The sequence below is a fragment of the Amblyomma mixtum genome, chromosome 5 (genome assembly GCF_055824585.1).
Source record: "Amblyomma mixtum isolate Tamu chromosome 5, ASM5582458v1, whole genome shotgun sequence".
In the NCBI taxonomy this organism is placed as follows: Eukaryota; Metazoa; Arthropoda; class Arachnida; order Ixodida; family Ixodidae; genus Amblyomma; species Amblyomma mixtum.
This window is the reverse complement of record NC_143016.1, coordinates 62,388,686-62,412,867: the sequence shown is the minus strand read 5'-3', so window position 1 is coordinate 62,412,867 and position 24,182 is coordinate 62,388,686. Positions and strand designations below refer to the sequence as shown.

General features: G+C 47.5%; 1 protein-coding gene across 19 annotated transcripts in view; it reads left to right on the top strand.

Moving 5' to 3' along the window:
• dlg1 (MAGUK family member discs large 1) overlaps positions 1-24,182 on the top strand; it is a 559,794-nt gene that overhangs the window by 531,252 nt on the left and 4,360 nt on the right. For 15 of the 19 annotated variants that reach the window (XM_089544710.1, XM_089544718.1, XM_089544717.1 and 12 more), the window contains 11 exons: positions 9,897-9,996; positions 12,780-12,956; positions 14,220-14,292; positions 14,423-14,531; positions 16,738-16,758; positions 17,506-17,553; positions 18,722-18,772; positions 19,117-19,218; positions 19,523-19,695; positions 20,609-20,718; positions 22,536-22,627. In XM_089544710.1, the coding sequence (XP_089400836.1) occupies positions 9,897-9,996; positions 12,780-12,956; positions 14,220-14,292; positions 14,423-14,531; positions 16,738-16,758; positions 17,506-17,553; positions 18,722-18,772; positions 19,117-19,218; positions 19,523-19,695; positions 20,609-20,718; positions 22,536-22,627 (1,056 nt within the window). The remainder of the gene's footprint in view (positions 1-9,896; positions 9,997-12,779; positions 12,957-14,219; positions 14,293-14,422; positions 14,532-16,737; positions 16,759-17,505; positions 17,554-18,721; positions 18,773-19,116; positions 19,219-19,522; positions 19,696-20,608; positions 20,719-22,535; positions 22,628-24,182) is intronic. The other 4 variants (XM_089544713.1, XM_089544706.1, XM_089544708.1 and 1 more) reach the window with 3 other exon arrangements.

Below are 24,182 nucleotides of genomic sequence, written 5' to 3'. Positions count from 1 at the left end.
ACTTTCAAAATTGCTGAGGCCATCCCGGAACTGGCGTTGCTAGAATTTTATCTGTATTGCACTAATGGAATCGCCCTCAAGCGCTTTGCGGATCATTTTAACCGCTTCCGAGGGCGAGTTTCCAAGACGTAAGCAGAATTGGATGTGAATGCATCGATCGAGTCTCACCGCCGTTCCGAATGCGATACCAACTTTGACGACATAGCGTGGACGCCTCCGACCAGAGTGGGATGGAGATGACGGATGAGGAAAGGGACAGGTGGTCAAACGATGTCGGCGCGATGTGTGTTAGTAGTATTGGTTGCACATTTCGCTTTTACATTTACCGCCTTCCCATTACGTCTTTAAATTCGATATCGCCGTCGCTTTTTCGTTTCGGCTTCTGGTGAGTGCAGGGTTCATGCACGGAAGCAGCTGATATGGGTACCAGGTCACCAGGGAGTTGAAGGAAGCGAGCCTGTACTCGCTTCGGGCCGAGTTTTTCTTCCCCGGAATCCTCCTACGTCCTCTCTTACTGACTTGGGCTCCTCCTCTCCGTTAACAACATACTCAGAGATCTACAGCATTTGCGCCTTGAGAGGCAGACACTCGCGATGCCCGCTTGGGGTCTTAGTAAACCAGAAGAGTGTCACCTCCGACGGCTACAAACTATGTCGTTTAATAATCCAGCTACGCTTCACGCTGCCCGAGTCCTATTCGGCGCAGTGAACATTTTGTGGCCAGATGACAAACTTATACCATATGGTATGGGCTTTGTGGAAAAATAGTAGTATTCACATAATAAATCAGGCAATGTGGGAGGGCTGGTAGGCGGCCCTGTCCAGCTCGGACCTCGGGGAACAACGAGCTGTCGTCGAAAGAGCGCGGGCAGCGGCTTTTACCAACGGTGTTCCGGACTAGACACGATCAGCCTCTTCATCATTATCATCATAAGGGCGCAGGTGGCGGAGTGACGGCTTGTAGGTGGTAGATGCAATTTTACCGGTGGGTGGTACGGAGGGAGCATCTTCCGGGCCCGTACGGTTCCTAGGAGGGGAGCCCCATTCCGCTAGGGGCGCTGCTGCAGGGTGGGGGTTTCGGACACACAGACCACGACCATTTCGCCGAAGAAGGGCTGTACTGGTAACGCAGGAAAGGACTCATGACCGACGCCGCTTGGATGGTTTGGTCACCTCTAATGGGTTCAGTCACGCACAAGAGCGCACCTTCGCAGAGTTCATTGTGCTATCTCAGCAGAAGTTAGCTGTACGTTCGATGCTGGAAATTCGGAAGTCATGACCTGCACGAAAGGTGTGCTAAGATGATCTGCACAGGAGTAAGCAGCCAAATTTGTTCCTTTCCAGCTTTGCTGTTGAGAACTGTTGTTTTACAATGCCAAGCGCGGTGAACTCGTATTCTCGTCCATCCGCTCACGTTCATCGAAGCTTTGAAACGACCGCGGCTGTGCGTGGCAGCACGGACCATGAAAGGAAGCGGCGGACCCGGGCGCGAATGCACCGCACCGCCTTCAATTGCATCTCCTGCGGCGGTTCTTTCGATTGGGAAGCGGCAGCCTCTTCAGGCGGGAACAAGGGGATCCGAAAGATGCCCGGGTATAAGGAGAGGGAGGCGGCGGTACCCCATTCTCTCGCCTGGGCGCAGCCCAACGCGTCCGGCCGAGCGTGAGACCACCTCCGGGTCGTCGTCGTTCTGTCCGGCGCGCTCGAGGCGTAAAAAAGGAGCCCCTCGCGAGGTGCATCCCCCGGAAGAAGCGGCCTGGCCGGAAGGTGGAATCGATGCTGCGCTTCGCCCGGCACATCGAGGGCGACCAATAGCGGCCGTAATAGAGGCTCGATCGGACCGCGGCGCGACGTGCTTCTCCGCTAATTGAGTCTGAGCGCGCGCCTTGCCGCACCGGCTTCGCGTTCTGCCTTCCTCTTTCTCCGCAGCGGGGGTAGTTACGGGAACGGTGTCTCCTCGCACTCGTCACGCGTGCGTCAGTGCGAGTGCACCGCGGTGTCCCCCGGAGAGATAGCCCGGCGGTGCCTGCACACAAAGGACGGGGCCCGGGGCGCCTAATTTCTCCTCCCCATGAATCTTTGAACGCGGCGGCTTGACGCCCAAAGGCAAGAAGAGAGCGGGCCGCGCTGTTCGTCGCAGAGCGCGCGAGCGGCGGCGTCCGCCCCTTTCCGTCGACAACGCATGCGCCCATCGATCGGCGGGGACCCTCGGCTGGGGCCCGGCGCGCCCACTCGTCCCTCTCCAGACACGCGGCACAGCCATCCAGCCGGCCGGCCGGCTCCCGGTGGCGTTGCTGTCCTGGACGCCGGTGCTCGGCTGTCGCACTCCGTCTCGCCTGTCGCGTGCGCGCGCTCGTGTGTGTGTGTGGGTGCGAAAATCCGACCGACAGCGCGCCGTGTCTTGCCATGCTTCTTCGTGACACCTCCCGCCCTGTGCATCCGCGTTCTTCTCGCTGAGGGGCCCCGAGAGGACCGGGTTATGCCTCCTACGACTTCCGGAGGCAGCACGTCTCGGTTCCAGGAATTCGCCGCTCCTACCGCCGCCGCCGTCATCGTCGCCTGCGTTGCATGTCGTATGCTAGCGTAGCCGTGGAAACCCGAGGAGCGTCGTCCCGTGGTCGCGCCTGAGGCTCCAATGCCCGCGCCACGCACCCTGTGCGGTGAGCAGCACCCTCTCCTCCGCTCGCTTTCCCGCCGTTGGCATTCTCTTCCGCTTCTCCCGCGGCGCTGAGTCAGGCGGCCACGCGCCACTGACAGCGCGCGGCCGGGGCGCGGAGTCAGGGCGACGCGTGGCATCGCCGGTGTGGCGTGTGCGCGCCTTGGCGTCGGTTGTGGCCCCCTTTGTTGAGCGCGTCCCTTAAATGCGCTGCCGCTAGTCGAGGATTTCGCTCCGAAAGAGTACAGCATAATCCTGGCGCCGCTTACTTCGGGAAAGGGCGCCAATGAGTAGTACTCCACTTCGGGTCCTCCTCCAAGGAGAACATTGTACTCCGCTAACCTGTGCTGAATTTCGTACCGGTCATTCGCTCAGGGAGGTGGCTTCGTGGACGATAACCTACGGTCGGTGCGATGTCAGTGCACGTTAAAGAACCCCAGGTGGTCGAAATTTCCGGAGCCCGCCACTACGGCGTCTCTCATAGCCTTAGTCGCTTTGGGACGTTAAACCCCATAAACTAAACTAAACTAAGCGCATGTAGAAGATCGCTTGTAGAAGATCGCTTTTAGAGAATCCCTACTGCTGGTATATTCCCCGCTAACTAAACTGGATATCGGCGCGCAACAACTAGGGCGACTGTTTGGCCCCGCTATCTATGTCGGCGCAACCTTTTTATTTTGACTTCCTTGGCTGCACGCTAGAGAAGCGTGCCTGGGAACAGCGGCTAGTGCGCAGCTACCTTGGAGCCGCAAGGGGGACCTTTTTCTTGTTTTTTTTTTTTTACAGTCCCGCTTTGTCCTGTAAGCAGCTCGCGGTTGCTCCCTTACAGCGTGCACGGAACCCGGCCTTTCGAAAGGAACCTCGCGTGCTCCCTGCTACGGTCGATGACTGATCGCTAGGAGATCGACAGGGGCGCGTACGGCTGTGCTTCGCTCCCGGCCTCTCCCCCCTTTTCCCGTTTCCTGAGCTTTGGTCGCGGCCGGATCGCCTGTGCAGGGTCCTTCCCGTTTGTCATTTTCAGTTCGGTTAAGTAAGTCTTTACGTGCGCTATGCTGCCATGCAGTGTTCTGCGTGAGTCAAGTTTAGGCAGAGTATTAGAACCTCTTTCTGGCAGAAAACTTCCGCTAATGTGCTTGCGCAAGCTTGTGTATCCTATGCTGTTCTTCGTCCGTCGCAGCTCCCCTTCTGTCGACGCTGTTGCGTGTTCGTTTAACCGAACAAGGCCCTCTCTGCAGGTGCGAACAATACATGCGAACATAGTCTGGAGAAAGTGGTTCCTGCAGAGGACATCGTACATAAGCAGCACACCTTCACTCTCTCTCTCTCTCTCGCTCTGATCCGCTCTTCCATATTCTAAACACATGCTGTGTGTTTAATTCTTCGAAATCTCACCCCTCGGGCCGTTCTCTTCTGTCATTCTATTCCACTTAGCTCGGTAACTTTCTTTGTCCTTCGAGAACTGCATTATCTCTTTCTCGTTCTTCGCTGTATTCCTAACTGCACCACTGGGTAGAAATAAGCAGAAAATTAAGGGAATTACGGCAGTGGTCAATACAGAACTTCTACTTTCAGACGTACTTTTTTTTTTTTTCGAAACACCATTTTTGTGCTGTACCAAGTGTATGTGCACCGTTGCAGGTAGGGAAAACGGGGGTAGAGGGAGACTCGAGCTCCTTAGACTCGACGCCAACGCATGACTGTTTTTCAAAATCAAGGTCAACATGCGTGGGAAAAGCGGCGTGGGTTGAGAAGACATCGTTCGAGTAGTGATGGAAAAGCATCAAATACGAATGAAAGAAGAATTTCAGGAGTGCTTTCAAAAATAGATCCGCCGTCTTCAAAAATTCATTGATATGAATGGAGATAGTACGAAAAAAAATCGAAAAGGTTCATCCTTTTCGACCAAGAATGAAAATTTCTGTAAATAAGATTTATTTTCTCTCCAAAAGTGCGCGAACTTTAGCAGCGCCCCGAGCAGGATTCGAACCAGCTCCAGCGCACATAGAACAGCTTCGTTTCTGGAATCCTTAGGCCACTTGATCGTCCCGCGAGCTATATGTAGCGACTGGTATGCAGCACTTGCCGAGGGAAAAAAGAAAGTTTCATCCATTCGTTCTGCGCTTCCAAATCCTCGGCGACAGTAGGGCAACAGCCGTAGCCGTGCAGTGGAGCCGCGTATTAGTCAAGGAATGGGGAGGCTAGCCTGTATCGCCAGTGCCAACTTTATGTGACTGCACACGAAGGTGAAAAGGCGGCCAAGGTGCATGGCAGAGCGTCCGAACAACGACCAAGCGCAATGGCGCGTCAAGCAGCGAAGAATGCTGAACGACGCGGCGGCACGTGAAGCAGAAAAGGCGGCGAGGAGCCATTGAGCCACCATGGTAACTCTCACACCGTTGTCACTTAGAAGAGTTCGTGTAGCTATTGCATTGGCTCACCGGCTGTGGCAGTGTGCGACTCGGCTCAAGATCCCGGGTTTCCGGTGCTGCCGAAGTGAAAAAATGCTGGTGTACCGCTGTTTCGGTGCCCGTTAAAAAAACGCTCGGAAGCGTATCGCGCTATGCTAAACCTCTAAATTTTTTTTCCGTACAATGTGTGCATACAACCTAGAAAAATGAGACAGGCCGTCTCTGAGGCCCCGAAAAAATTTGGATGTCCATCGTGTTCGTAAACTTTTGCGACCGGCGGTACTTTTATTTCGTGACGCAGGTTCGTTTAACGGCGTCTCTGGTTGCGGAAAAACCAAACACCGGTTTAGTGTCACCTTTGCACGTAAAAGCTGCTAGGAACCTGAGTATACCTCCGACACTGCTGTCCCCGTTCGTGACAGCGCTGACGCGCTTGTAACGCGAACCGTGCGCCGATTCGGGTGAAATCTGTACCGTTTAAAAACGCTGGTTCTGGTGATTCAATCTTTTTCCGATTTACCTGCGATGGCGCAGGGTGACACAAAACACGGTCATTAAGTTTTTTATTGGGTCGTAATTCATGAACAGTCTGACGTAAAGTGCTATAGGGTGCTATTCGTTGCGCGTCTAAAGACGTTCAGTAAGATTTAGTACACAGGAAGGACACGTCTTTATCTCGCGCCCTGTCCCGCGCTCGCATTTGGACGCGCAGTTTGCCGCGTTCGTGGCGGTTGGTGCGACTCTTCTACTATGCGAAACCTCTTTGTCAACGTTCGGTAGATAAGGGGGGTCCGAGGAATTGGCCAGGCGACTCCGTCGGGGAATAGTTCGGATGTGCACGGGCAAGCTCACACCGTTGTCATGCGGATAATGGCCGCGGCGGTCGCATTTCAGTGAAAGCGAAATGCTAGACGCCCGTGTACTGTGCGATGTCAGTGCACGTTAATGAACTCCAGGTGGTCGAAATTTCCGGGGACCTTCACTACGGCGTCCCTCATAGCCTGAGTCGCTTTTGGACGTTAAACCCCCATAAAACCAACTGTTGCCATCCGCCCACACTCGTCCCGCCTCGTTCTCTCGGCTGTCGCTCTTGCTCGGTGCCGTGTCCGCTTCGGTCGCCCGCTATACTGTTGTCCTTTCTGCGTCGACGGCGCTCGCGCTGTCAGTGTTAATGGCGTGCTCAATTTTTCAACGGGAAGCGCGTCTCCTAGCGACGGCTGCCATCTCTCCCCTGCACACCAGTGGTGCTACCTCGCTGGGTCGCTGCGGTACTCAGGACTGTTAATGTAACGGTGCTCGCGCGGTTCCGCCATTAGGCGCGTCGTCATTGGCTAGGGTGCCGCCACGCCCCCGTCATCGCCATGATCATCCATTCGGCGCAGTGGACGATTATATCAAGGGAATGGCTCCCCGTTGGTGAATGTTAAGCCGGCTTCACCGCAACTTTTCTTTTCCGTCTAATGGCAGGAAAGGGGAATTTTTAAATTGGGATGTTATGTGCTCGTAGTTTGTGTTGTTTTACGAAGCGTAACATGTCATGGTGACGACAACGTGAATACCTACTTGCTTCAAGCACTGGCGTGCGTATTCAGCACACTCCTTGTTTCGTTGACAGTGACGCCATCATTAGGGCAGAGTGCACAACGTGTGGAAACCAACTTGGCTAATTATGAAAGCAATGGACATAATGAAGAGAAAAATCTTCATGTTGCCCGGCCAAAGGCCTGTGTATTACAGCGATTCTTTTCTTTTTTTCCTCTACTCATTCTTTTTTTTTTCTTTCGCTATTGCTAGCCGCTTTCTGTGGCGTTTATGGCCGCTGGCAAGCAGTGCAATTTAGTTGCCTGCTTGTTGGCGCGGGAGAAATATTCCTTTATAAAAATGGTCTATAGACAGTCTATAGACTTCTTGTAGACTATATTGCCCTCCTATAGATATTTCTTTTTGTCTATTCAGTCTATAGACTATCTGTAGACAAAAGTCTAGTAGTTGTCTACAGACTGTCATAGCATTTGTATTGCCTCCTGACTAACCTATACGATTTGTCTATAGAGAGACTATAGACTTTATAGACAGAAGTCTGTCTAAAAAATTTTTGTAAGGGTTTCGCACGGCGTGGAAAGGTTTTCTCTTCTTATTTTTCTTCTCTTTTCTCAAACTTGTCGAATGAATCGGATTTTACGAGACTGTTTCCCAGAACACGTTCTCCCACGGGATTTTTTTTTTCTCTCTCTCTCTCTTAGATGGGTGCATTGTTAAAGGAGCGAAATTCCGCTCGGCAGCGCGTCCCCGTCTGCTTCCTTTTCGACCTAAAGCTGCTTACCCGCTCCGGAGTCCCTTAGTCACGTCGATTTATTCGTACTTTCCTTCTTACATGCTTTCTTTTTCTCTCTCTTTGGTGCGTGGGAGCGTGGTGAGACAAGCGTCAGGCCACTCTGTCGGCGTTGCAGGGCGCCAGATTAACGCGACTGTTTCAGCCAGCTACAGCGGGAGGCCAGAACTCCCGTCGATCGGTGGCTCGAGCTCCGCCGCGGGTGATGTGTGTAAGGCTGTTGCGGCCTTGTTAGCGGTGTTGCGTCGTTGTTCGCCGTGCGTCTCATCATGCGACGAGCCGGTCGCCCGCCTAGGGGGACCATGCGCGGTTTTGTCGTCTCACTTTGTGTGCTCATCTCGTGACGTTGCAGTACCTGGGGGGGATTAGGTCAGTTGCGTCTCGATCGTGTGTTCCACTGTTTGCGTTCATTTAGATGCTGTCGACAGAATCTTTTTGATGATGATGTCGCCAGTAAATTTTCGGTTTTCGGCTTGTTGCGAGCGGAGCGGAGGGCGCCTGCATTTTTCTCTTTCAGTCTGTTCTACTAACGTTGATTGAAGTAGTGTGGCTTATGCCTTTTGCCTTGTTCATCAGTTCTTACTTTGTACATTTTGTTATACACGGGCTCAATTGAATGCCGAAGACATTTTTTGACAAAAAAAAATGACTGTTGACGTCATTCGAGTTTTGTTCCTGCTGACTCGTACACACAAGGAGGTCTGTGACGCGTCACGAGGCGAAAATAGAGGCACTGTAAGAACAATACCTGTCTATCTCGCATGCGGTGAATAACACACATTTAATTTTTAACCATTCAAAATGATTTCTTCTTTTCTGCATTCCTGGACAGTGTAGGGTGCCTCGATGCCAGCGGCGCTGGCATCGAGGCACCCTAAGGCAGTGTGTCAAAACCTGCCGCTTTACGTGCATGCCACTTTCCCCATTCGCGAACTTCTAGTTTCTCGCTTTCACGTCCGCAGCTATCGCCTCGCTTTCAGCGGTCCTGCACACAAATGCAATGAATGATCGCAAATGGTGTAATGGCCCCAGAATGAGCTCCCTAATTGTCCGCTGCCGGAACTCCTCTCTGCGTTAGCCCGTTCCGTGACGAGTATTGTTTTTTTCTCTCTCTCTTTCGCTCTCTGGAACCTCGTTTGGAGGACCGTTTTTTCCCCTGGAGGTTGCTTGATTGAAGCGTCACGCGCGGCGGCGAAACGATGTCGCCTAAGTGCAATTGGTTGCTTGCTTGTTGGAAGACGGCGGCACTTGTAGCTGTGAAGTAGGTGTCGTTAGCGGGGCCCTACACTCCTGTATACGCTGTGTGTTTACGTACGCAGGGCTTCTTGTTCTCGAATTTTTTATATTGTTTGTATCTATCTCTTTTTCGGTGTAGCTTTGGGGTCGTAATGAATTCGTAGTGTTTTGCACGTGGCATTTGGAGGCACATCGAGGTTGCCGGAAAACTTTTTCGGAATCGGAGATTTCGCGCGGTTTCTTCCAGTAAAGAGCCTGCCCGGGTTCATTGGCTTTCGAGCTTTTGACGTCGCTATTTACATGAATGGAAGTACGCGCAGAGAGATTTGTGAACGATATTTGCTTTTTCCTTCTTTTCAAGTTGGTATTTTATGTTCGTGACCGTTGTTAACGCTACTTTGAACCCTCTGGATCTGTAGGCAAGAGTCGACTGAGGGTTTGCAGTACCGATACGGCAGTCTGCATTCCTGACGTGTCGTGGGTGCACCCACGACACGTCTATAGACAGTCTATAGACTTCTTATAGACTCTATTGCCTTCCTATAGATATTTCTTTTTGTCCATCCATAGCCTGTGGACAAAAATCCACTAAAAGTGTATGGCCATAAATCTATAGATTGTCTATAGACTGTCTATAGCATTTTTATTGACTATAGGCCGTTCTCTACGATTTGTCTATAGAGAGTCTATAGACAGTCCTTACAACAACATTTTTGCAAGGGCTGTGCAGTGTTTGGTGCACCGCTGACTTGTGCGGTGGCAAGGTTCAGTGGGTGGAACTGACCGTCGCTTTGTTGGGGAGGGGCTTATAGCTCCTGGCCAATATTTGTGGTCGTTACTTAGCTGACTTACAGCAGGTGACGTCAAAAGTCATTCTGAGGGGGGATGTGTGTCGCCACCTGCGAGACTTGCAGTCATCACACAATTTAATAGCGCGTGCACTTTGCGGACGGTAGTGTTTTTATCGTTTTTTCTTCTTCTGCTTCTTTGCACAGGTTCTGCTTCATAAACCAAACCCAATTCGATAGTACATCTTCGCTAAGAACTGTTCGCTGCGCGTTTCCGTTAACTTGTCTATTCCTTTCCCGAAGTCCGAGGGCCCTGCGGCTGTTCTGTTGCATTTCGAAGAATAAATGTTCGGCTTGCGAGATGCGTGTTTCTAGTGTTCGTCGATCGAGAAATGTGCCCGTATTGCTTGTCAGCGTCTGTGGTGAATTGTTACGTGAGGACCTTTTTTTCATTTATCTTTTCCCCTTCTCTTGCAGAGTACAACAGATTTGAAGCCAAGATCCACGACCTGAGGGAACAGATGCTGAACACAACGGGCAGCCTAAGGACTTCTCAGAAGCGGTCGCTTTATGTCAGGTACGCATATGGCCGCGACAAAAGTGGTGAAATGAAGCACCCGTGCGCTGTCTTCACTGTGGGTTCACAGACTACTCTGCTAGTTTCTCTCTCTCTCTCTCTCTTGAGCTTGGCATCAGACGAAATAGACAGTTAAACGCAGTACGTCTGCGAAGCACTGTACGCCGTGTCAGTGGCGGGAGATTTTTCTATTAGACGCCTTTAGTATACCGTGTACCGTGTTACTGGTACCAGAGCACCGGGAGCCAGTGCGCCGTCAGTGCGCATACGCAAATCGCCTTTGAGGGCGCCAAATGGCGCCAGGTACCCGGCAGCCGCGCGCGCACGCCAATCAGCGCATGCGAACTGGTGGTGGGCGGCCTCTCGGTACTCCTGTAACGGTAACATTTTTTTTCTTACAAACGCGACTCGCTTGTTCACCACGAGCCGTCGGGCAGAAACAAACCGATTCGATTCGAAAACAGTTCCCACTGCTTGTCAGAACCGCCTCACTCCCGCGTGGCATTTTGGGGCACAGTGGAACGCTACGCGAGTGTCGCGGTGCTTTGGCTCTTCTTTCGGGCGCCGTGAATGGAAACCTGACGGCGCCCGCGGCGGAAACGCGACGGAAGCCTCCTGCGCCGTGCACTGTCGGCGGACTGCCCGCCGGCTGTACAGATCGGCGCCGACGGGTGTGTAACGAGCGTAATATCCGCGCGAGTGCGACGCTCTTTTCCAGGCTGCTATCTTTAGCGTCGCGTCGCTGCCGGCGTGGGCGTTTGAAGTGCGCTGTGCTTAGGCGAAGTTTTGACTGAGCGCTAAGCCTGCGAACGGACGTCGTCATATTTGGCGCTGCATCTGCCGGGGGATTCTCTCGTCCTCTCTTTTCTTTGCCTCGGGCGAACGGCATGAAAGAAAAATGGAGATGCGCAGACCGTCTAATGGTTCCATTTTTGTCGCGTGCTAGATGTAAATGTCATACGCCCGGCGGCGTTGGTCGCTCTTGGGTGCTGGTTAATTATATCGCCAAGTTGGGTTGGATTTGCAAGCGCGGCATTCAGTTTTGAATTAAAAGGCGCGTTTTACTGAAAACGAAAACAAAAAAAAAAACCTTGTCTGCTTCTTCAGCTAGTGTTTGCAGATGCCGGTTTTAAAACGTATCAATGCGAGCTCCAAATAAACGCGCCTCAGCTGTGCTATCGGAACGAAAGTCTATACGAAGTCGATAGTTCTGTTATTAGTCGCCGGCTGGAGACCGCACTTGTGGAGGTGAAAGAGGATTTTGACTTTCACCTTCACAAGTGACGTCGCCAGCCGGCGGCTAACAATAGAGCTATCGACTTCGTTTACGGTCCAGGGACTTTTGTCTCCTACTGTACATCGGAAATTAAAGGCGCGCAAAAGAAACCGGGATATGGGAACGAAGAGTTTCGTTTTCATGAGCGACGCGATGCACTCTGCGTCCGCTCTGACTCGCTTCTGCAGTGAGAACGACGTGGGGCGAACGATGAGTTTGAAGCAGTTTAGGAGAGATTGATTAGAAACGGCCGCTGGCATGGTGCCCGGTATTTCACAACCACAACGCCGGCGAAAGTTTTAGCCGATATATCCAGGTATGCGAGCGAACGAAACGTGCGTCATACTTGCGGCTAACGTGTGATAATGGGTGGTCTCGGGGCGGTTGCTGCTGTAGGGTTGTGATGCGCGTCTGTCGTTGTCATTCTTCACCCCGGAAAAAGGCGTGTAAAGTCGGGAAGCATCCTTTATTTTTATTCGCGTTTGACGTAACAGCCTTTAGGCTGCGATATATTTGTCGTTCAGGTCGCAGCGGCAGTTCCCGCTATATAAGGGCGCCGATCCGCCACCGGCTGCAGTGCCGCGGCCCAGATATGCTCAGCGCGGTCTGGCGTAATTGCGATAATTTTCCGCTGGAGCGCGCGGCGAGGCCTTGTGCGCGCGGATATATGAAACTCTCCGTAAATGGCCTAATGAGCTCGCGCTACTTCAGAACTGCCTGGCAGCAGGTGCGCCCTCGCGGCGCAGCGTGCGTACGAGGGGGAGTCTGCGATGCGGCGCGCTGTAGAGCGCGTGATCCATACCGCGGAAGCAGTCTCTGGCGCTCCGTTCCGGGAAGGGGGGCTTTCCCGCAGCGCTTCGGAGGCGGCGCGCAGCGCGTGCTGCGGGAAAGCGCACCTGCGGCACCTGGAGCGGGAGTTGGTTCGCCGCCCGTGCAGCGTGGCCCAGTTGAGTGAATGAACTCGCCCAACTTAACGTTCTACTCAGTTGAGTGAGCGACCGCTCGGTGTGGCGCTGTAGAGGAGAGGCGTGGTTGCGTTCTTCCACGTTTAAGAAAGGATTAGTTCGTTGTTTGCTCTGAGGTGGCGTATAGCGCAGCTTCTCTCGACTGTGCTTTTACCAGCTTCTTCCCCCATGCGTACTATTGCGTGTTGCCGCTTCGGGCTTTATGGCCGCGTTTAACGCTGTTAATGCACTTTGCAGCCCAGCTTTGTTTTGAAAAGTGTGGCTGCAGTTATTGTCTGCTTCACATAGACTGAGTTAAGTGCTTTTAACTCTGCATGCAGCTTTGGAAGTGCCGTGACTTTTCGAGACACTACAGCTTTGTTGCCGCTAAGTAAGAAACCTTATATAGACTTAATGTGCACGCCTCACGTGAGGTAATAATGGCAGTTGTGTTCAGTAGAGAACGAGTGAAACTTTATACTGTGCAGCATTTCTTCGCCATACACAGCTACATGTTTGAGGCTGTGGTGTGTAACTTTCTTTGCCATCATTGCCTGGTGCAGAGCCCTCTTTGACTACGAGCCATCTCGAGACAGTGGGCTCCCAAGCCGAGGTCTCCCGTTCCGCTTTGGCGACATCTTGCACGTCATCAACGCAAGCGACGACGAGTGGTGGCAGGCGCGCAAGATACTCCCCGATGGCCATGAGGACTTCATTGGCATCATTCCCAGCAAGCGCAGGTGAGGAAGGGCACGCTGCATTCTGCTTCTTCTTTTTCACTGGCAGCGAGTGAGGCCGATTAAGTGAAACACCTTCAGTATGGCAAAGCACTGGTGTAATCAATGAAGCAGTGACGCCTCACTTCTGTTCAGTTCATTTCATTGTGCAGGGAATAGTAGAAGGGGGAAAAGAAAACTGCTTTAATTTGTAGTTCATTACAGCTGCATGTTTAAAAGGAAGGCCTGCTTGCTTGTTTTTATTAACTGCAGAAGCTACATTTTGTGACACAGCTTCAGTTCTTCAGCTGTAGTACACTTTCATATAACAGCATGTATGTACCATTGTTATGTCACATCTTTATGAAGAGTTCCAAGGCTACTGTATTCATGGCTAAAACAAGAACTATTCAGAATTTCTTTTTCCTGATCAAAGTTCAAGCTAGACAAACAATGGAGGGCAGGCGAGATGAGCACAATGTCATGTTTGTCTTGCCCTCCTTCTGTCTTTCATACATGTTGTTCACGCTGTGTTCAGCAGGATCAGACATCAACTAGCCCAATCGTTCACCTTAGCCATCCAAAGCCCTTGTGCTATGATCGGTGCATGATTAATGTTCTTCTGCCACAAGGGCATAAGAGCATCCAAGCAACCCTACTAGAAACTGAGCTTCTCCATGGTATATACTCAGTGGCTTCAATGCAATAATCCATCACCACTGAAAGAAAGCATTGGTTATGCCAGGTGTACCATTCGTCTGCCATTCCTCTCCTTGGCTGTCTTTTTAATATATAGGTGTAGATGTGGCCCATAATCCTCGTTGCTAAGCGCCTTGAATAGCGCCATCAGTAACATGAAAGACTGAGCTGAAACAGGAAATGGCAGAACATGGGCATTCATGAGCAAAGGTTCATTGGCTGTATGTTTGCTGAAGTGCTGTAATCTAATATGCCTTTTCTTTATCGAATACTGCACTGAGGTTCACCGTGGTGTAAAAAAGCTTTGTGTATTTGCTGAGCACTCGCAGGTTGCTGGGTGTGACTTAATAATGCTTGTGCATGGTGAGGTGGGCATATAGCTATTAATGAAAGCAGCCTGCAAGTTACCCACTTGTTTCATAGTTTAACCCTTTTGCCCATGTGTTGTGCCTACATCTGGCAGCACATGCACTGGAAACAGTCATTGCTCTTGTTTTCTGTTGCACACTTTAAAATTTCCATGACAGTGTCACATTAACATTACTTTTTTTTTTTAAATCACTCTTCAAATTCCTCATCTCCTTGCAGAGTGGAGAGGAGGGAACGTGCAAGGCTTAAGTCGGTCAAGTTTCAAGGAAAAAGCAGCTATAGCGACGGCAAGGTGAGGTGCTCGGTTTGCTATAAGAATTCTTCACGGCTAGGTACTTTGTGCAGTGAGCCCCAGCTTGCATGCCAGGTCCAGTCCTTTCATGTTTTACAAAAACATGTCCTATGTTTCCAACTTCTTCCAGGGCACACTAGAGAGGAAAAAGAAGAATTTCTCGTTTTCAAGGAAGTTCCCCTTCATGAAGAGCAAAGACAACAGCACGGAAGATGGCAGTGACGTCGAAAGTGAGCCTCGTACGCTCTTTCGTTTTTTTGAACTTGCATGGAAGTTTTGCATTTCAGGTAGCCGGTGTATTTTCCTGGTGCAGTATGCAAAGGTGTGTGTTGTAGGGAGGATGTATATCTCATACATTAAGGGGTAGGGACACCAAATTTTTGGTCGCATTTTTTTTTTCTTTGTAATGATGTGTAACACATAGTATATACATGGATGATTATGTGGTATTTGCCTACTGTTGCTAAATAATTTATAATCAAATTTCCTCTCTCTCCTGTTCTGGTTTCGATAGCCAAACAATGGCTATGACATCAAAGGCCAGCATAGGTCACATGACGCATGAACAGACTTGCAATGTTATCGCTGCTTCGCCGTTTTAATTCGCTTCAACGCCAAGGCCACCCTGCCTCAAAGCAGCATTCACAACAAGTGAAGACACAGCGATTATATTGTAGTTATCGTCATGGCTCACATGACCTATACTGACTGTCAACCGTATACTGACTGTCGACATCATAGCTATCTCTCTGCTGTTGTAACCGAAGCAGGTGAGAAAAACTCAATTATAAATTATTTAGTGGTCTTAGGCGAATGTACCACATGATGATCCATGTGTAGTATCATGTCTTAAGTATCATTACGAAGAAAACATGCAACCAGAATTTGATGTCTGTACTATTTTAGGCCATTTATTTCCAGGCAACTTTTTCTTTTTCGTTGCAGTGTATTTTCAAGCTGTGAGCACTGTTGACAGCGAAATGCACGTCAGTAGGTCACGAGTAGCTGTCTACATTGAAAAAGGGAAAAAAAAAAATAACAAAGCAGTGTAATTTCTTCACAGACAATTTTTTACTCAAGGGGGCAGTCAGTTCCACCTCTTAACTACCGGCTGCTGACACACATCATCTCCAATTTCGTGTGCAGTGATGGGTGTTTCAGGCAAGTCTGCCGGTAATTTTTAAAGCTAGGCTTTGTGAGGTTGAAGATTGCACAGCTGTGGTGCAGCCACGAGCACCCATCAATACACGTCACTTTGCTGCACATATGTCCCATGACATTGCCTCTCCTGTCTGGGCTGGAGCAGTAAGCAGTGGCAACCACCGCAGTGCAGGCAGGACAGAAAAGGTCATGTGGCACATGCACCACTGAATGACGTGTACTGCTGACCATTGCTGGGCACGTTCCAATGACACACAGCTTTTGGAAGGCTCACGGGATTCGTTGAGCGGCAGCTTCGAGGGTAGTCGTGTTTTCAAATTTCTAAAAACTGGTATGGCTGTAACTTATGGCTAACTACAAACCTGTAATTGCAACCAGATGCCTAACTGTATTAGTTGAATTGTGGTGGAGCAGCGCAAAGGACGGGACACAAGAAACAAGGAAGGACGTACACAGGCGCTGACTATCAACTGAACTTTTATTTCGAAATACAGAGAATATATAGCAATCATAAGGGGGTGGGACACAGATAAAATGGCCGCTCGGTCACCGGAATCCAGAAGACAGTCACGTCAGTAGATAAAACATATTGGTAAATGTAGTGGCGGTGAAAGACGATAAAGAGAAGCGAAATAAAAATAAATAAAAATAAAAATTCAGTTCATAGTCAGCGCCTGTGTACATCCTTCCTTGTTTCTTGTGTCCCGTCCTTTGCGCTGCTCCACCACGATGCAACAGTACCAACTAGCCCAGCAACTTGCTCTTCTGTATTAGTTGAACGTTACCTTTTAGAATTTAGTTACCAAGTTTGCTAGTAACATGATCCACTTGTATTCTGAGATTCGCCAACACTGCTATAACTATGCCGCCAAAGCCATCTTTGTAGCCCAGAAAGTCTATCCTTGAAAATCAGTGGCGGGCTTCGGTTAAACACCTGGTTCGCACTCAGCTGATTATTGTGGGGAAGACTGATTTTTTTTTTTTTTCTCATGACGCATGATGAAATATCATTTCTATTTTTGGTTTTTCAAGCATGGTTTTATATACAGTAAAACCACTAAAGGGTTGCTCTTGCTTGTTAGCTTCCTAACTATCACTTCCTAAGCATGCTATTATTAGAACAGCATGCTTAGGAAGCAATAGTTGGGTTTTGCCAAACTTTATGCAGCTGCTCTTCCTTTTATGTGGTTTGGATGTGGAATCTTGTGACAGCTATAGTAAGTTTAAGATCACTGTATAAATCAAGCCTTTGTCTGCATTGTTTTCTTTTAATCTGCTTTTCAGGGGACGGGTCCCCAACCAAAGGTAATACTGCAGGAGTGACTGCTTTGCTTGAGCTTTCTTTTCGTTTTTTGCTGTTGTCTTGCTTGTTTGCTCAGTAAAATTCCTCTGTATGTTATCATTAGCCCGACATCCTTTTCTTTTGTTTGCATAAGGCCTACCGCCATCAGGAGCTATTGCAGTTCTTGGAATTCTCTTTCTCGACTTTTTCTGCTTCATTCCATGCAGTATATTAAACATATGCAGTCTTTTAAACATAAAATGGTTCTCTACTTTTTGTACAACATGGGTAATTGCGAGGTGGACCGTTAAGAATAAGTATTTTGACTGATATCTACCTACAAGAGTAGACTGGTGTTCTTGGGAATTCAAGCAAAATTTTATTTTCAAGGTTTTTAAAGTTTAATTTTCTCATGTTTGCTAATGGTGCTCTTTATCATGCCTCATGTGCTAGATACATACATAGCCACATAATTCTTTTATTACGAATTTATTTCTTGTTAGGCACCCTTAGCATTGGCGTTGTAGGAATCAGTAATAAAATGAGTAGTTTTTTTTTTTTTTTTCTGTTTCAGTACTGGTGTTTGAAAGCATGACGCAGTAACTATGTGTGCATTACCTGTGCATTTGAAGTAACATATAGTGCTTTTAAAGTTAGACTGGTAAGAGAACGTGTCATCGAATTGTTACTAACCATAGCGTGAGCATGGCTATTTTGAGATGTTTGTTTACATGCACGTTGTGCTCATACTGACACCTTTGGACTCACAGACACAGCAAACACATCCTACGCAAGCGATAGCGAAGCAAGCAGCACAAGTAAGTACCCTGCATTTAACATGTTAAGCTACAGCTTCTCATCATCATGTACAGCCTTCGTCAAAAGTTTGGAGCCCAGGGGCTTTTCTTTTGAGCCACACTGTGTCGTTCTTAATGGATCTCTAGCGCTCCAAATTTCCTGGACATGCGAAGATTTCTGGTACTGCCTCTTGCAATAGGAAGGACTTGAATGAATGCTCCTGGATTCCCAGTATAAAGCTTGGAAGTGAACTTCCTGGGCTCTAAACTTTTGACAAAGACTGTACTTTCTTGCTAATGCCTGGAGTTACTGTTTTTGTTCCTGTGCTGAAGTGATACGTCCATGCATTATATGTGCAAAATTTTAGCCTATGGCTGCAGTTGGCTGAATGTATCCCATTTGGCTTTGCATAATCTTGTGCAAGTCATCGTGACATCTTGACTGTTTCCTTCATCTCTCTTTTTTTTTTTTTCTTCGTCTGTTCAAGTGCACAGGGCATTTGCACCTTCCTTTGAAATCTGTGCAAGCAAGCAAAAACCTCACACCTCATTTGCTTTTTGTTTGGCGCAGAAATCCATTGACATTTTAGTATTGTCTTAGCTTAAGGAAAGGAAGGCATGGAAGGATCTTTTTCAACCATCTTGTCAGATTTATGACCTCTCTGCGTGCTTTTGCAGTCACTATTGATTTTGTGACAGTTTCTCTCCACTATCACATGAGCTGCAACACTTTACAGGTGTTTTAGTAGCGGTAGCATGGTCTGTCATGAATAAAGTTCATTCTCACCTAATGTGAGCCATACTAAATTCGTTGCAGTAGTGTTTGAGCTGCTCACTTACGTTTGTTTTATAAATAAAAAGCAACTATGCTGTTTCCCAGAGGCACATGAAAATATTTGTGCTAACATTATGCCTCCTCTCATGAACAAATGTGCTGTTGTTCTTCTCTCTTTCCATTTTTACAGCCACAATGAGTGTCACAGTAAGCAGATGCTAATCTCATTAAATAAATTATGTAAATACGAATAATGCATAGCTGAGAGAGGCGGCTTATCCTCACCCAGGTTCCCTTCGGAGCGACATGTTTGTGATACGTCAGCGGACTGAGATGCCTTTACATTCAAAGCTTGCTTCGGTTTCTCAAGAGCCCATCAGCATGTGCTGATAACTTTCTTCTTTTTCTTTACAGGAGGAATCGACGAGCCTGTTCTTTCTTACGAGGCAGTTGTGCAGCAGGACAGTGAGTAGCAAGATTCCACTGCACAGCTTTTCTTAGTAGCAAGCACTGTTGCATAGTGTTTAAAAAGAGGTATAAAATATCGGCTTTCAGTTTTTCTCTCTAGTATGCATGTTATTTATTAGTGCAGTTGCCTTTCTTTGCAGTTTTATTTACACATTTATCATTGCTTAGCATATGCACACATTGAATATTGCATTATTGATGCTGACCTTGTGCACCACACTTTTAGATTAGCAAGTTTGTGGTTTAAGAATCGTGACGCAAAGTAGCACTTGCTATCTGGCATCGTTGCTTGCTTGAAACAGTGTGGTGGTGTCTCTAATCAAGTTATTTTGTTTCAACAGTTTCCTACACACGGCCTATAATAATCTTGGGACCCCTAAAAGACAGAATCAATGATGACCTGATATCAGAATATCCTGAAAAATTTGGATCATGTGTTCCACGTAAGTGCACTCTTATTTCATAAAATGTGATCTTTGTTAGATGTGCGTGATGAAGGTTCAATGGAAATGCATGAATGCATCAGGAAGTAGTGATGAAAAGTGCAGCCAAATGGTGTTTGCTTTCAAGGAGCACTGGAAAATGCCATATATGTTTGTGCGTGTTCATGTGTGTGTGTGTGCATGTGCGCCCACATTTATGCGCATTGTCCACCAGAAAACAGTTGTCAAGCCCGCCTGAACTTATATAGAGTTCAGAGCATGGCATTGTCAGCAGCAGTCTCAAGTACCTTTTGGGTGTTTGCAGACACGACCCGGCCAAAGCGTGACTACGAGGTAGATGGTCGTGACTACCACTTTGTGGCCTCAAGGGAGCAGATGGAACGAGACATCCAGAACCACCTCTTCATTGAGGCTGGCCAGTACAATGACAACCTCTACGGCACCAGCGTCGCCTCTGTCCGAGAGGTGGCCGAGAAGGTGGGTAGCTTACGTGCTCCACCTCTTGTCTGTCAGCACCTTGATGGCAGAAGCCGCCCACCTGTGCAGTTTTAATGGCAAAGTACAGGCCTTCCGATAAGTTTGGGATCTAGAACAGAGGATGTTGGCCGCCGTTGCCATCCGGGAAAAGAAATGCAGGTGATGACGGAATATTTTAGACCCACTAGCTGACTGCCTCCCAATTGCAGAGTGCCACAGTTTGAACCTCAGTTAATTCAAACTACATTGGCATCACCATGGGGTTTGAATTAACAAGCTTTTACTGTAAACGTGTTCATCCCAGCCATCTCCTCAGGACTCTTGCAGCTAAATGGCCTAAGCAAACTGTCTTCATAACAGCATGGCATGATTGACCATTTCACGAAGTGGTACGCTTGTATGCAAGATAACATGGAGAAGCAGAGAATGTAGGTGAAGCCTAGGTAGATTTTTAGAAGCTAGTGTGGCAATCAGGGGAGGCTACACTTGGGCAAGTATTGTATGGGTGAATCGGTAAAACCCTTCTGATAATCATTAGTTCTCTGCCTTTTTCATCATTTTTGGCATTCTGATCGCAAAGACTGTGTAGTCATAATGCAAGAACCTCAGAATGTATCGCTTTCAGAATTTAGTCTGATGCCAAAGAAAGAGAAACACTTAAATATTTGAACGTCACTTTTGTTACATAAAGTAGCAATTGCTTTGGAACAAACTTTTCATAGAATTCAGACTGCTCACAAAAATTCCGAAAAATTGTTGCATTCTGTACATACATGTGTGCATGTGCACTACAGTCTGATCAGTTAAGCACAAGTATCTCTCTGCATACCTGCCAGGCGTGCACATTTTGCTGTTTTCAAGTCATCCTGTGGCTCATGTCGGTCCCTCACGCTTTTTTTTTTTTCATTTCTAGGGCAAACACTGCATCCTGGATGTGAGTGGTAACGCTATCAAGAGGCTCCAGGTTGCTGGCCTTGAGCCAATTGCCATTTTCATCAAGCCGAAGTCTGTGGAATCAATAATGTAGGTGCCATCATTTGTTCTTTAGGTGTCTAGCTGTGTTAATAACGAATAGAATGTGAACATTTGCTTTGTTGGCTGTCATTCAGGCGTACCTCAATCAGTTGTGCTTCATAATACGTCTTAATCTGTCGCATAACCTTACTGTGAATGGACATTTTGTGCCGTAATACCTCCTGAACGATGAAAAAAAATGCTCAAGTCACTTGTGTGAATAAGGAAGAGCATATAAGTGATGTTCTACTATCCAGCAGGTTAATGAGCTGCTATATGAATTTGTGTTGTAGAGCATACTAATAGACAGCTCCAACAATTTGGGCGTGCGCAGTGATAGCTTGGCAGCTGAACTTGAGCAAGTGTTCATGTCCCATAGCTGTGCTCTTGTAAGTAACTTGCAGGTGTTGTCGTCCACTCAGCAGCGTCAATGAATTTGTCCTTGAATGCAAAAAATAATCGCTTATGTGCGAGCTTTAAAATTAGGGGTGTGTGAATAACGAATATCTATTCAGTGTTTAAAAAGTTGCAGAAAAAGATAAGTAAGCATATGTTGTCTGTATATTTTTTTTTTTTTTCAAAGTAGTATATGGTCTTTGTAACTGAAGTAAACAAATGTAGACTGACTCAGCGCTGTGCAAAAAAAAAAAAAAAGACATGCACAGAAATGCATACTGTTTGATTAGACAGCATAACAGTATACAGCCTGTACAGTGATCATACAAAATGAATATCGGAATGAAATCCATGGCAATCACCTGGCACCTAGCAACACCTGGCAATCAAAAATAGTATGTTGGGTAATTAAACCTAATTAATTTCGACTTCAATTAAGAGACTGAAATAAATGGCCAAATATCCAAAGGTCGAGTTATTAAATGCCCCCAAATGTGGTGAAGACTTGTGAAAAGGCCCCATCGCGCAAACAACGAAAAGCCCACGGTGAGCGCGCAGTTACGGCATGCTGGAAAAACAGCGTTGGATGTAAGCAAGGGGAATGCATCCATTTTCCTGACACTATAGCTCAGTTTTAGGATCATTTGCTCAGATATTAAGCTCTTGCCATGGTCGAGTGTATGAAAGTTGGCGCGGTATTTGATCGTTGCCGAATATTCGAATATCCATTTCTCAAATGAAATGTGAACCAAATAACAAACATTCGATTCGTGTTCAAAATTTACAATATTTTCACACCCCTAATGAAGATAATTATTCTACAATTGCAGGCATTACAGCCTGCATTACAGCATAGCAACCTGAACTCCCAATTTATAAAAGGCATTTCATACCCCTGGCAACTAATGCATTGTTTTCAGAAGGGCCAGTGGCATATAGCTATACTCATGCTGCAATCATGAGAGCAGTGGAAAAACCTAATAGACAAGAAACCAAGATTAGCAGCCATAGTCGCCTATATTTCGTATATTTCCTGGTTTGCGTGAAATCAGGCCTTAAAGGCATGTTAACTTTTTGTGAAAGCACATTGCCTCTAATAGTGTGTGGGTGAGCTTGATAGCTTAGGCTCCATGTTAGCAGTAAATGTCTCGATTTAAAACAGTTAAAGTGCTAAAACATATATGTTTTGAAGTTTAAACTGGCATTAAAATTCTCCAGAAGGTGAGAGGTAATCTAGGACACTTCTGTGCTGTAAATTATAGCACAGAGCATAGATTTAACTAGGTGAGAAGTAGTTGTTTAGTATATTTGACCAGAGATTATGGACAGCGTACTTGAAAATATGCTGCACTGTCCAAAATAGTACGGGTGTTTATATGTGTATGTAAATAATGTCGTCTACTCTCCCAATTTTTTTTTTTTTTTTCCAGGGAAATGAACAAAAGGATAACAGAGGAACAGGCACGGAAAACATTTGAGCGAGCAGCAAAGCTTGAGCAGGAGTTTGCTGAATATTTCACAGGTACTTCCCTCATAATGTCTTCACCATGTGTGTGTGTGTGTGTGCCCAGCCCCAAGGCAAAATCTTTTTCACTCTTTCTCCTGCTCATTCTCCTTCCTTTGCCAGCACCTTGTTGTGTGTAAAAGGAAAGTTACTATTGGAAAAGGAGCTGATCTTATGCAGCATTCTACATAAGCCCATGTTACATCACACGAACTGCGTCTTTGCTTGCATAGGTACCACATATGCTGTCAAACCCTGCTGTGGTAAAATGCACTGCACCTGTGGAAAATTTAGCTGAAGTGGAAACTTCGTCATTGTGAATTCAGACCAGAACATTGACAGATTAGATTGAAGAGCTCATGATCAAAGTTTAGTGCCAAAAATCTGTGGGCTTTGGTCTTTCGTCGTTTCGAAATCAGCGCTGTTGCATGATTTTCATAGTACTTCGGAAATCGGACATTTCAAACAGTGGACGTATTTGCATGATAAACACACTGCTGCACTGGCTATCAAGTTATTGTTTTTTTTTTTGTTTTTTTTTTTTGCAAACATCATAAAGCACCTCTCGTCATGCTAGAGAGTACTGAGACCACATTTCGGCATCATGCTTGTGCTCACATCACTATGTGTTTCACATGTGACTCACCAGAAATGTGATTGCTCCAATTCTTCATAGATGTTTTGTAACACACGATAGACTTACCGGCGGCATGCTATCCTGTTGAGACACCGCCTGGAAGAGCCGTAGCTCCATTATTTATGCAGCAATGCCTGTACTAGGCGCAGTGGCATAAATCAACACAAATTTAAGGGAGTACAAACTCTCCAGCCCCCCCCCCCCTCCTCGACCTAACAAAGTTCCAGATGCGCGTATAGCCAGAAGTACCAACAAAGTCACCGCCGTCAGCAGAAGCCTAGCTGATCGGGCACAATACAGAGGAGCAAATTAGACATTCGACAAGAGAAGGCTCCGAAATATCCCCTAGTGAAAGGCCCTTATCGTCCAGCTATAGTGCTGCATGCGCATTAACTGCCTTTCACTTGAGCAGAATCTTCGCCTGCATTCCTGACCTATGAAAAGGTGACTGATTGAAGACATTCTATTTTCGAACTACCTTTGCGTAACCCATTGCGTCACCCATAACCCATGAATGTAGTCCTCTGCAAAGCATAACTTCATATTCTTGCACCGGGTATAAAGTTATCTTTTGGAGCTTTCCTCAAATCTGGAGGCTGCGTCATGCCGTTTAAGCATTTCATTTTAGCGATTGTGCTATTTCTGCAGCATTTAACTAGCATTGCTTTCTCGCTTTATAATCACAGCCTACATGGTGAAAGGGACATGTGAAATGTTCTAATCTGACAGGCAATTTTAAGAAACTGAAAGTGACAGCAGCAGACATTGCGCAGTGTATTTTACTTTTTTCTTTTTTAAAAAATAAAGATGGCTGACTGATATGAACTAGTTTTAGCATGCCACCAAGGCGAGAAGCGCACCCAGCGCCTGTCTCGCACACTGTTAAAACGTTCACCAGGCCTAGGCAAGCGAAAGATTTCGAAGAAAGCTTAGAGG